This window comes from Oryzias latipes, chromosome 16 (assembly GCF_053564925.1).
Source record: "Oryzias latipes strain Hd-rR chromosome 16, Olatipes_Hd-rR_3.1".
Classification (NCBI taxonomy): domain Eukaryota; kingdom Metazoa; phylum Chordata; class Actinopteri; order Beloniformes; family Adrianichthyidae; genus Oryzias; species Oryzias latipes.
Window position 1 is genome coordinate 16,342,415 of NC_136252.1, and position 12,824 is coordinate 16,355,238.

The 12,824-nt window shown below is 38.1% G+C and overlaps 1 protein-coding gene across 4 annotated transcripts; it reads left to right on the forward strand.

The window, feature by feature from the left end:
* The first annotated feature begins 807 nt into the window (after positions 1-807).
* On the forward strand, positions 808-11,383 carry azi2 (5-azacytidine induced 2). Of its 4 annotated transcripts, none has more exons than XM_011485045.4 (8): positions 808-1,016; positions 2,598-2,833; positions 3,206-3,319; positions 3,414-3,519; positions 4,909-5,042; positions 5,328-5,392; positions 7,581-7,708; positions 9,350-11,383. In XM_011485045.4, the coding sequence occupies exons 2-8, from the start codon at positions 2,615-2,617 to the stop codon at positions 9,772-9,774; spliced, it is 1,191 nt and encodes a 396-aa protein (XP_011483347.1). In that variant the 5' UTR covers positions 808-1,016; positions 2,598-2,614; the 3' UTR covers positions 9,775-11,383. The 4 variants fall into 4 exon arrangements, with proteins under 4 accessions (XP_011483347.1, XP_078789185.1, XP_078789187.1 ...); XM_078933059.1 differs by having other exon boundaries at positions 7,581-7,707; positions 9,346-11,383; XM_078933061.1 differs by having other exon boundaries at positions 3,414-3,513.
* The last annotated feature ends 1,441 nt before the right edge of the window (positions 11,384-12,824 follow it).

Genomic DNA, 12,824 nt, shown 5'->3' on the forward strand with positions numbered 1-12,824 from the left:
TTACTCACTACTGATAAGAGGGTCAGGTTATCCCTGCATAGTGATTTCAACATTTTGATAAGTCAAATCCACCTGATCCGGATTTTGGGGTTTTTGTTTAAAAACAATTACTGGTTTCAAAGTTTGTGTGAGACCGTGGCACCACAAATTTATGTTAAAAGGGATATGTAGTGAATTCCGAAACTTTAAGTCAAGAAGTCTTAATTATTTTACTTTTTCTTTGTGTTTTTTTTTCTTCTTCTTTTTATCAAAAAATATTTTTTATTTTTCGTTTGTTTTTTGTAATGTGATGCTAATTTTCTTCCTCTTAGACAGTGATGTTTTTTTTTTCATCTTTATTCAACCAGTATGTTCCCTCGTCGTTCCCTTGTTATGTCTTAGAAGTTCCAATTTTAAGCTATCACTTGTAAAACTGGTAAACGTTTTAGTAGAAAGTATATTTCGAGTCAGCAATAAGTATGTCACAATTTTAAATAAATGTATTCCTTTAAAAAAAAGAACAACTATGGCATCTGGCATCTTTTCTCCTTAAAGAGGAAATAAACAATTATATTCTACTTTCAACCACAGATTGTCAAAAACAAAAGCAGTCTGTTTTACAACTGAATCAAGGACAAAGGTCTGTAGAGAACTTTATTTGCAGTTAGATTTTATTATGTGTGTTACTAATAGTTGTTATTTGTTATCTTATACTGTCATTTTATGATTTAGCATGTTTATAGCATTATAACTAATTAAACACAAATGTGACTGTTGGATTTTCTTTGTCTTTTCTCATTATGACTGGCCCTCATAGTCCTTCACGCAACGTCGTGCTTTTATTTTGAAGGAAGTTCGGAAGTGAAGCATCTCCCGGAAGTTTTTGTTTTCTCACCTGTCAGTTCGGAGCAGACACTGTGGAGGTGTCCATCCTGGCCCCAGTGTTTCTACCTGACAGCGGGTCTTTTTTTTCCCCGAACACAAATGGAAATTTTATGTGGCTACTTTATGGTAAATTGAGGAAATCGTCTAACACGGCAAGTCGAAGTTAAATCTATAAAATCTTAAATCCAATATTTCTTCACCTAGCTTGAAGACGTTAGCTAAGATCAGCTAGCTGTTGTCATGATCTTCACAGGTCGATGATACCTTCGCTCGTGTTTTAAATGTGTATATTAGACATTATTAATTCGTATCGTCTGTGTTTTATATTGTACCTTATTAGTGGAGCGGTCTATAGGTGTAAGTCGCTATTAACTAACAGCGTTAGCTTCGTTAAGACCACATTTCCCTTTGTTTACATCGTTATTTTTGGACGCTTTTCTTGCAGTTGTAGGGTACAGAGCTTTTGGTATCGTCACATCTTGATGGCTAGCTTTCAAAGGAGGAAATGATTTTTAAAATGACTGATTTCACAGACGACTTTCGTTTTCGTGAGTTACTGTTGGGGTCGCTTTCGATTTCTCCTGTTGGTCTCTTGAGTTCTTTTCTTGACTGGCACGATGACTCTGCACCATGTGCATTAGCGGGCTGTTTAGCCAAAAGGGGTGAGAGAAAAAAGCGTAGTATATTTGACGATCTAAGTGGGCTGACTTTTGCATTTGCTGAATCACTGTATGCAAACATCTCCAGTTTCTCTTAGCTGGACTGATCTGCTGAACGCTTTGTAACTAGATTAAACGAGGAAAATCGAGCTTCTTTGTTGTTAACTTCTAATGTGTTTTTATAAATTGTACCTAAAACTGGTTTCTACTAATATAGTTTTTTTTTCATGCGCATGTTAATTTCAAGACATTTGTAAGTTGTTGTTTTTTACAGACTTTCCGAGTTTAGAAATAGTTGTTAAAGTTTTTATGGTAATGCATTTTCTATTATGTTGCTTGTTCCTCTATCTGCATCTCTGAACTGTCTTCCTTTTGATGAAACAGTTTGGATCACTGTTGAAGTCCTGGGGTAGTATTGGATTTAGATACATCTCAAGCAACTAAAGTGGAAACCTTCTGATTAGTCTTTTTATACAAGAGATAAAAATGACTCTAATTTGATTTTCAAACACAAAATAAAACAGTTAGACATGGCAAACATAAAACAATAAAGTGCTTGAAAAAGGGGCGTGTAGAAGAAAGCTTACTTATTCCCACCCCCAATTATGCCACGTCTGACATGCATGTTTACAGCCTAACATAGATTCACATAAAATGAACACACCCAGAGCAAATAACACTGAAACAATTTGTGCTTTTTGTTTGATATGTAATCCCCTCCTCTAAGAAAACTTAGTATTGTAAATATTATTATTATTATTTATTTTTTGTACTCTCTTTTTATATACTTTAAGATACTCTATTTTCTTATCAGCAAACTCTGTTTTTGATATGTTTCTGCTACGTTTATTACTTGCTGAGGTTGAATGAGTTTGGAATGATGACAATAGTTGTTGCGGCTGATGATCTATTTGATTCCTTGATGTTATGTTTTGTAATCTAATGTTATGATCAGTAAAGTTGGGGGTGGGGGGGGGGCATAGATTCACATAAATATAGTGTAAGATTTTTACTCATTTTGATACTGTTACTTCTTCACTTATTTGTATCTCCCATTGTAATCCATTGCTACAGATTAGTTTTGTGCAAACATGGAGCCCCTGGCAGTGGATGACGACATTTGTATCCTCAAACACGAGACCGCTTACACGGCTGCTGTCGAGAGTCCGGTGTCGGTCTGCGCGGGGGACGAATCTGTGGCTTCCCACTTTGCCTTGGTCACGGCGTACGAAGACATTAAGAAGAGGCTCAGAGATACGGAGCGGGAGAACGCCTTGCTAAGAAAGAGGGTCAAACAGCTCGAAGACAAGGTATGATTGGAAACATGGCGGACATTAAGAGCTGGGGGGTTAAAGATGATAAAAATGGAGGAAAGAAAGATGTGGGAAAAAAAATGTATAAGGTATTGGCAATGAACAAAAATGAGACATTTTAAGTAATAAAAATTCTCCTACAAAACTTCATTCATTCATTAGTAATCTATAGTCACTCAAAGTTGCACAGAAGTCATCTTCCTGTCTGAAACAGAGATGGTCTGACTTTACGATATATTTTCAGTAAAAAAAATATAAGAATTCTGAATTTAAATGATATTAAATAAAGTAATAATAATAATTATATAGCTTTATAATAAACACATTCAGAGACGTATTTTCATCCCTTTTTCCTATTCTTGGCTGTAGCTCTTTAGGCCAGAGACGCCATCGGAGGGTCCCCAATATGTGAACAAGGCCTTCAGCGCATACAGAGGAATTTACATTGAGAAGGAGGACTTGCAGATGGAGCTCAACAAACTAGTGGGTCTTTAAATAATTGGTGCAGAGAAATATGGACCAGAAAGACGGATATTGCTCCCGCTCCGTATCAATTTTCCCTTTTTATGCTTCTCAGAAAAAGGAGAAGAGTGACAGTGAGAGGTTTTTGACGGAACAACTGCAGGCCAAAGAGCTGGAGCTGCTTCAGCTGAGGACAGAGATGGAGACCAGCCAAGGTACAGGTAGAACATGCAGACCTTTTTATTCTGATGATGAAATAGAGATGTCTGTTCTGCAAGAGCAACACATAGTGTTTCACTTACAGAGGATATAGTATATGCTATAAGTCATATCTATGCTTAGGAAAAAAAAGCTTTTATCTACATTCACACCACCCTCACCAATGCACACTCTAGCGGCCACTTCCAGTAAAAATTGTAAGTCAGGGGTCGACAACCTGGGGCACGCATGCCGCAGTTGGCATGTGAAGGGAAAGACAGTGGCAAACGGGGGTGTTGTCTGTTTGTATTTTTCAGATTTGAAATAAAAATTCGTGTTGAGTAACTATCTCTTTTAGACAATGAGCATTTTTTTCTCCTATGGTGTCATAGGAAACGGGTTCCTTCACTCAGCGCTGTTGCTGTAACCCCGCCCTAAATAAATTCTACCACTTCTTGTCATTAAAACTATAGTTTAAACATTACTTTCAGCCTTCATGAACGGGAAATTTAAACTAATGTGCACCACAGTTTGCCACTGTGAAATGAAAACGTTCTAATAATGACCACGTGTTTTGAAACCGGCGAGATAACAGGTGGAGCGACATCAGTGAGTGTCTGTGGATGGAGCGTGAGGGCGTGCATGTGAGGAAAAAGCTGTGTTTTTTTTTTTCCTTTGGTCATGTTTTTGGCGTCACAGCGGCTGACATTTATGTAATGATGTTTCCATGTGGGGATCTCTTGTACCAGGACTCGCTGGTTTTGTCTGGGGTTGTTGGCGCGGTACTCGCCCTTGCTGGGGTGCCGTGGGTCTTACAGCTCTGGAGTGGACCCTGTTGCTGTCCGGTTTGCTGTGGCCATGTTCTGTGGCTGAGCTGTTCCTGGTATAAGAGATTCCTGATATATAGTTTCCTCACAATTGTGAGTTCAGTCTGTGTTTGAAAAACTTTTGTCGTCATTTCACAAATTCTACAATCAGGCCAGGAACCGTTTTAGCATTCAATCTGAGATTAGAGAGGTAATCCAGCCCAGTTCATGACCCAATCCCACCGTTGGGATGTGAACACAATAATGTTGTCTGTGACAGCAAAGTCTCTGGATATTCAGCCTAAATCAGTAATTTAATCGAATGGATTGCTTAATTTAGTTTAAAGTATACTTCAGTGCCAGCAAACGGAGCTTTTGGGATGGAATAAAAGTCTGCATTCACATGAGGAGCATTTGAATCCTTGAAGCTGTTTGGCCTCTGTTAATATTTCACTCCTTTTTGTTTCTCATGTACTGATATAGTCCATCTAAAAAGCCTCTTTAAGAAATGTTGGTAATTGCAATATTGTGCCTTTTTTTTCTGCATAAAAAAACATATGTGAAACTATTTTAATGTGATTTTTGTCTGTGTGTTTGTGGGTGAAGTGATGAAGAGCCTGAACAGCCCTCAGGACTTCTGGCAGGTGGAGATGGTAAACACGGAGATGCAGATCCACAAACTTCAAGAAGAACTGGAACGAGTTACTCTGGAGAACAGCCGACTGCTGGAAAAAAGCACAGTACGAGGGGGGGGCTGCGATAAAGGGGAGCAAGAAAGCATAAAGAAATGTCTTTAAAAAGAACATATTTCCTAGAAATACTGTTTTAGAAATGTTAAATGGCAAGAAGAGAGATGTGGTATGATTTTCAAGGTGGGAAGTAATGACAGAAGAAGATGTGGGTGTGGCTTAACTCTACATAACTGCTGAATACAAAGAAAGAGGCAAAGTTTGCATTGGCAGCTGACTAAATAGTGAGAATTATTTCTAAAATCTATTTTTGTTTTTGCACAAAATCTCTTGTAGGAGGAAACCCATGGCATGAATGGACCAGACTTGGAACAGATCTGTGATGCAACGTATAATGCAAGGTATTTATAAATGTCCCGTAGTTTCCTATTTTTTATGTTTCGGTTCTACAAACTTCACATATTTAACAGAAAAAGACAATATTATCAAACTGTTACATTAAAGCAGATGGCACAGTCTAAAGGCCAATTTTATAAATCCAACACAATGAGTTTAAAATTCTGTACTTCATTTCACTCTATGATGGATGACCAACAATAGGCATTGCTAAACTGAAGTAGAGAGCATTGTTTGCTGCTCTCCCACCTCACAGTAAGAAGGCTAGAAGGCCCTGGTTCGAATCCCAGCAGGGTCCTGTCTGTGTGGAGTTTGCATGTTCTCCTCCTATGGCCCAAAAAACATGTCCAAGGTTAATCGGAGACGCTCAGATTTCCCTCAAGTTAGATTTTTGTTGTCTGTGTGACCGTGGAACAGGCTGGCAAACTGTCTGCACCCTTCAATCGCTGGGGTAGACCGCTCGGAGAGAACTTTTCCTCTCTGTTTCTTTATGTGGAATCTTTGTTCGGTTGATTCAGAGCAGAAAAGTGACAGGTGAAGACCGTCCTGAGTGGGTTCTTTCATTAGATAAGATGGTCTGTTTTGTTCCTTTTGAAATGTAATTTTAAATAAATAAAGGATCATTTAAAAAAAAGACAAACTGAAAAAACAAAGGAAAACAATTTATCATCCTGTTGTTTTAGTTATAATATTTCTGTCAGGCATTTTTTTTGGAGAACTGGAGCTACAAAAAATGTATTTAGGACTTCAAAATAAATCATTAACTCAAAATATCTATTCATTTAACCCCATTTTTCCTTTTTTTGTCCCTGTTAAAGACTCTACTATGATTTGTGTACAATATTCTCGCACTATATCGTTTTATTTAATTTAATTTTTTTCACCCTTTTGCATTCTCGCTGTTTCGTTTTTTTGTTTGTTTTTTTAAGCAGCGCCCTCTGTTCTGCACCCTGATTGGCTGGAGACCTTGTCAATCAGTTTCCTCCGGTGCCATGCCTCCTTTTTAAAATACGAGCAGCTCTCCAAATCTACATAAATCTTCAGTTGTGATCAGATCTCTGTTTTTACTCTATAATACTGAATTTTTTTGTTTTTTTATAAAGTTTTGTACTTTGAGAATGTGAAAATGTTCATGTCTGCCTGATAAAGGTTTATAAAGTGTAAATAAGAATGAAAACCCTTATTTACTCAGTCCGTTATTAATTTCCTGTTAGAGGAAAGTTGCAAAATGCCACAATGAGACGATGATCTTAACATTTCTCCGGTTCTCCAACCATATTCTGTTTGAAGTATAAAGTGCGAGTGGGTCATAATCATTCTGATTGAACAGATCCATCATTCTGTAAATGGTTCAAATCTCACTGTCAGAAGAGTTGTTCATGGTTCAAAGCTGACAGAGGAAGTGGAATGGAAAAGTATGGCTTGTTGTTGTTCTATTCCAACATTTAGCTTTTGTGTTATTGTTCACAAACAGATTTCGTCAAGAGCACAGTATACTTGCAGGAACTTCCTCACCTTTAAAGGGTATTACAAAATACTTTTCCACAGAAAAAAAAACCCTAAAAACATCCACTAATGTTAAATGATGACATTTCTAAAATAACATTTTAGATTGAACTTCAAATCAAGACATGTCTTCTCTTTTTTAGTGCATTCACTGTTAGTTGCACGAACCCTCTTTGGCCACTAGAGGGGGTTGTGGTCTATGACATGCTGGTGTTCGGGCAGACAAGTTGAGGACGAGCAAAGTCAGCCTCAATCGTTCAGTGTGTCCATGCAGATTTTTTCTGCCTGTTTGTCTCTTCCTGGAGCAGGTGTTATTTTAGTTTTACAAATGTAGTGAAAGGATATCTTGAAGATGTAAAAAAAATAAAAAATAAATTGCTTTAGTTTGTATCAACTCAATTTTTAGTACTTTGAATGAAATGAAAGCCATTGATGTTACTTTGTATAAACAGTTTCTTCAAAATAAAATATTACTACGGATTATCCCACTAAAGTAATTTATTCCGCTAATTTAGTCAAATCTGCTTGTTAGGAGTGAGTTAAACAAAAAAAATGGTTTTAATGACAGGTCACTTGCTTTCTGAACAGTGTATTTTTGAGGGGAAGGCCAAAAGGCTTTTCATTTAAAATAAAAAAAACATACTGGATTTATATATACATATGAATGGGATCTGTTGTATTTTTCAGTAAGGAGACGAGCGTGCAGCAGACATACAAGGATTTGTGCAGCGAAGTCACTCATCTGCATTCAGAGCTGAAGCGTCAAACGGGCCTCATAAGGAAGCTGAAGCCTCTGCTCAATGAGGCAAGACAAGGTGAGGCAGCAGCTCAGGGAAAACTCCAGCCGCTCTGGTCTGTGCCACTGTTCGTGAATGTTTTTTTTATTTTCTTAAACCTAACGTTTGTTTCAGTGTGATCTCTCTCCCCATACTGCCTTTTGCGTCTGGCTGGCAACCTGCAGAGTTTGTCACCGACAGTAAACATGTATATGTTCATACAGGCTACCATGAAGATGGAGCGCAGTCTTGAAATTGCTGTTCAGGCTCTAAAAAAACTGGTAATTATAACTTCATAACCTGGGAAATATTATGGGTTTATTATAATTGGCTTCCACTTTATTTTATCCTTCACGTGTGTGAAAAAAGAATTCCTTGATAATTCCTTTCAAGCCAACTGAACATGTAGTTCACAGCGTCTGTTTGTCTTAGATAGATTTTTCCTGATTTAAACTCGCCAATCTTATAATCATCAAAATTAATTTGGAGGGTCAAAATCTGCGGTCGAATCGGTTTTTCTTTTTTTAAGTTTCCTGCACTTAAAACCACATTTTTTTATTTTTACAAATTCTCCAGCTATTATTAAGGAAGATATAAGCAAAAATCTACTTTTTTTTAAATTATCTTCTACCAACCTGTTGGCAGGGTTACTCAGATGACTTTTTTTGTTTGTTTTTGCAAATACTAAAAGCCCATAAAATACGGGGAAATTCAAACTTTGCGTCTTGACACGGAAACTTTAAAAAAAAAAAAAAAGTCATCACCTCAACTCTCCAGGTCTACTTTTCTTCCGAAATGACTCACTGTGAAGATCCCCTCTGTTGCTCCTTGTTGAAGTTTGAGGAACTGTGGATATTTCTGCCACCCAAACACTTTGAGAAAGGACATCATGAAATGGTTTGTCCTTCCTTTGCCCCCCCTCCCCCCTCCTCCCCCTCCCAGCTGCCATTACTTTTATTGTGTAGTGTCAGAAGAGGAGGCAGCGAGGTGAAAATTGGATGGAAATAATATGACAAGAAAATAAATCTTGGCCTATTTATTCCGCTGAATAACAGGGTAATACTGTGGTTCGGTGATTCAGATGTAGTGAAATAAGGAAAACAGGGGTGGTAAGAGGGATGAGGATGAGGAAGGCAGAGTTGGGTGGGTGGGGGGTGGGGGGTAGGGGGGGGGGGGTGCTCTGCATTTATTCAGTATCTCTATGCATCTGTATTCAAATGTTGCTTCTTTGGAATCACTTTTATTCAAATGCTAGACTCATGAGACCGTCTTTTGAGAAAAACAGCAGGGAGGAACGGATGCATAGATGTTTGCTTGGAAAGAGGGATGCTAACAAAAAGAATAGCGGGAGCTCATTTCTGCTTTAATACTCAGCCAATATGATGAAATCATACGAGCTATATTTGGGTGTGGTTTATGGATATGCGCTATGAAAAAGGACTTTGTTTGTGCGGGTTTGTTTCTGTGTAAAAACCAAACAATCGTGTTGATTATGAACTGATTCAAGTGCCATATTAATATGGAGAGGTCTGAGCATGCTCAGATGAAACTATTTGGGGAGTTGGTGGTCGTTTTCCCTCCTTTTTTATTTTGCATTAATTTGTGTTTTTTTTTTTTTAAGTCTTCTTTTTCACATTTTTGGTGTCTTTCTGCCCCCTCTGTCCTCTCTGTGCGCTGCAGCTTCGACTGTTCCCGTCCAGTGTTTGGATGACGTGGAGAAAAACAACAACCTCCCAGCGCCACAGCCCCCGAACGCCCCAGCGCTCCCCTCATGCGCCGGTCGCCCCTTCCCCCCCTTCAGCGGCCCGCCGGGAAGGCTTTTGCCCGACGGTCTGAGGGAGGACTGTTGGTACAACGGACCCTGGCCCTCTCAAAGCTGCAGCGCTCAGACTCTGCTGGGGGGTGAGGGCGGCTCCGTCGTGCTCCCCCCGCCTCCACTGAACCAAGCCTCCCTGGATGACAGTTCACACTCCTTCCCCAGCCCCCCCAAGCCCAGCGACGCCATGTTCTGGGAGGGACACTCCGCCGCGTCCAACTCCTCGTCTTCAATGGGAAACTGCAGCCCCAAGAGTCCTCCCAACACAGAGTGGGTCAAACCCTTTTAGGAAGAACTGACACCGGGGCAGAAAAGAATGGACACATGGAGGAGCATTCTCAAGTCTGCCACATTGCTACCACCTAACCTGCCTTAAGTTGATGAAACCATTCATCAGTAGTGGACACCAGGCTGGACCTACTTGTTGTGGGAACTTATTGAGGCTAAGAAAGCACTTTTCTGAGGTAAAGACAGACGAATTTGAACTTTCCATTTGTGCACACCACATCAGCTTTGACCTGCTGGAAGACCCTCAGTGGTGTATGTGCCAGTGCAAGCACTCCAATAAGTGCTTTCAATCCCTGAGCACTTGAAATGTCGGGTGTCTATATATTATACACAGCATACAGGCAAATATATAGATAGAGGCACATAAACAAGGTGCCTGTGTATGCGGATCCGTTTTTGGGAATCCCTGGCCTTCCTGTATCTGTATTTCCTCCTAATAAACCTGGTAGGTGTCTTCAAAGGGCCTCTTTCTGCATATATCCTGGTCACTAGAGCCAAAACCTAAAGGTAGATTTCGTATATTGGACCTGTTTAAAATCAAGTGTCTTTACACTGGACCCCTGTAAAGTAAACAAGGTATGTAGCCCTACCTTTGTCTATGTTTGTGTGCAGAGGTTGTGGTCTGAGGATTTGGTGCATCTGCTTTGAACAATGACGGCAAGAAGTGACTGATAATCGCTGATTTTGGTTCCAGATTTCCTTAGCTTCAAATTGAAATAAAATATATTTATTTTTTTATTATGTGCAACATTATGTTTTGGATCAGGGTTAAATATCAAATTGGAATGCACGTTTTTCCAGTCGGAATGGATGCTCGACAATGGAAAGTTTTTTATGTACATTTTAAGATGAAACAAGTTTTTTTTTTTTTACATTTCACAATTTGTGCAAAAACATCCTCCAACTTGCCTGTTCTTTAATTTTATTTTTTGCTTTTTTAGACATGTCAAACTGAATATATTGCCTTTCTATCCCACTTTCAGCATTTTAGACGTTTCAGTTTTCCATACTTCTAAATTTGGTGGTTAAACGAAAAAAGACGTATTCCCTTCCATGTATTTTTTAAACGTGATGCAGATGGAAAGAGACATGAAGATAATGTGATAAGAGGAAAACTTTGCACTGTCCCAATGAGGCATTTGTGTTTTGGACCGCAATCAGCAGAAAATGAAGAGTGTATAGAGCATTAACGTGAGATTAAAAGCTGGACAGAATGTGCATATGTGTATAAATGTAAATGGTGGCCTACTTTGACAAATGTCATTTTCGAGCTCAAAACTAAACATTTAGGCTTTTTTTTTTCCTTTTCTGACACCAAGAACTTCTTTTTAGGATCTTTCTGTGGACAGGAGTGACGTTGAGAGTTGTGAGCTTTGACTTGACAGAGGTGCACAAAAATCTGATGTAAATTTCCTTAAAATATTATTTTAACTTTTTTTTTTTTTTTCACAATTGTGATTTTAAAGACAAGTTCATTTCCAGCTCCAGTTTGGTACTTCTGTATACGTTTTGCAAAACCAAAATGCAATGTACAGTAGATATGGATTATATTTTAGACTCGCTGCACTTCAGACTGTTTGTAAATATGATTAATAAATGAGTAAATGGTATCTGCTTTGCATTTGTCTGGGTGTGGTTTCTGCAGCAGGGGATTGCTATACAACACCTGCACCATGGGGAAATATAAAAACAAAACAGTTTTGGTGCATTTAGTCCCTTTCATATTTATGTTTGCCGTTAGTTTGAAATATTTTCTCAAATAAAACATCTTTATTTAACTAAGGTATTGGAGGGGATTGTTTCTATCAAAGTTATACCATTGAAAATACAATCTCTTAAAGATTTGGTTAATCAATATATCCATATATAATCTAATTACAACAAAAGCAACATGGAGCAGGCAAATAAATGTGAAAACATAGAGGAAAAAAATGGCGATGAGAGATCTGTTTTGGTATTGGAGGTGGCGATTCATGATTTAGTTGTGAGAGCCTCAACAGAAATTTAAACCTTTCAGAACAGAATTTATTGCAAAAGTTTCTTTTATTTTTAATTTTTAAACTTTTTTCAAACCTTATGTGGTGTCCAGCAGAAAGTGCTTTCCCAGTATCATATCAAGTTAACCCTTGTGATATCTTAGATGACCCCACCCTTACATTGATGTGTTCTCCCTACCATGACAAAGGTGGATAAAGATGGAAAGATTTCATGTAATCCATGGACACAAGTGAAGATCACAAATCATTGAAGAAAAAAGGTTCAGAGCACTGTCTAGTGGGTCTAGATGACCCAACTCCCAATGTCAATGTGCCTAGGATAGCACAAGGGTTAAAGAACTCAGTTTGTTTCACACCATTGAATCAGAATCTTTATTGTCATTGTACATGGGGATACAATGAAATTGCAGCAGCCTTGAAGTGGTGAAGTTAAATAAAATAAAATAAAAATAGAAATATTGTATTTACATCTCTACCAAAAAAAATGAACAATATGTACAGAAACTGTTAAATATTAAATATGTATGGACAAAGTAGGATGGAATGAGATGAGTTGCTGTGAGCACAGCATAATATTGAGTTATTGCACAAATATTGAGATGTGGTGGCCTGAGCCTATACCTCTGTATTTGTGTTTACTTACCATAATTAAACCTCACTTTGACAGCAACATCAACACATCTTACCGTGTTTGCTTATTTCCTTTTTTCAAAATGAATGGTGGTGCCTGTTATCTAGTAAGAAAAGATGGAAGATTTTGAGTTTTTAGATTATTCAATTAGAACTAAATAGAAAATCTTATAAACATTTTTGTCCTCTTTAAACCAAAATGATGTGCCTTTCATCATGTTCAACAATAATTTACATTTTTAAGACACTTAAGGTATTTTAACATTCAACACTCTTACGTTACGGTTTCCCTTATGTAGCAATATATTTCTCAATTCTACTTGGCTTTGATTCATTATCTTTTATGCAGATTTCTTCAATTTGTGGTAATCTGATCAGATGATTGGAGCACTTCCATGATAGCTGATGTCCTCATTTATTTGGA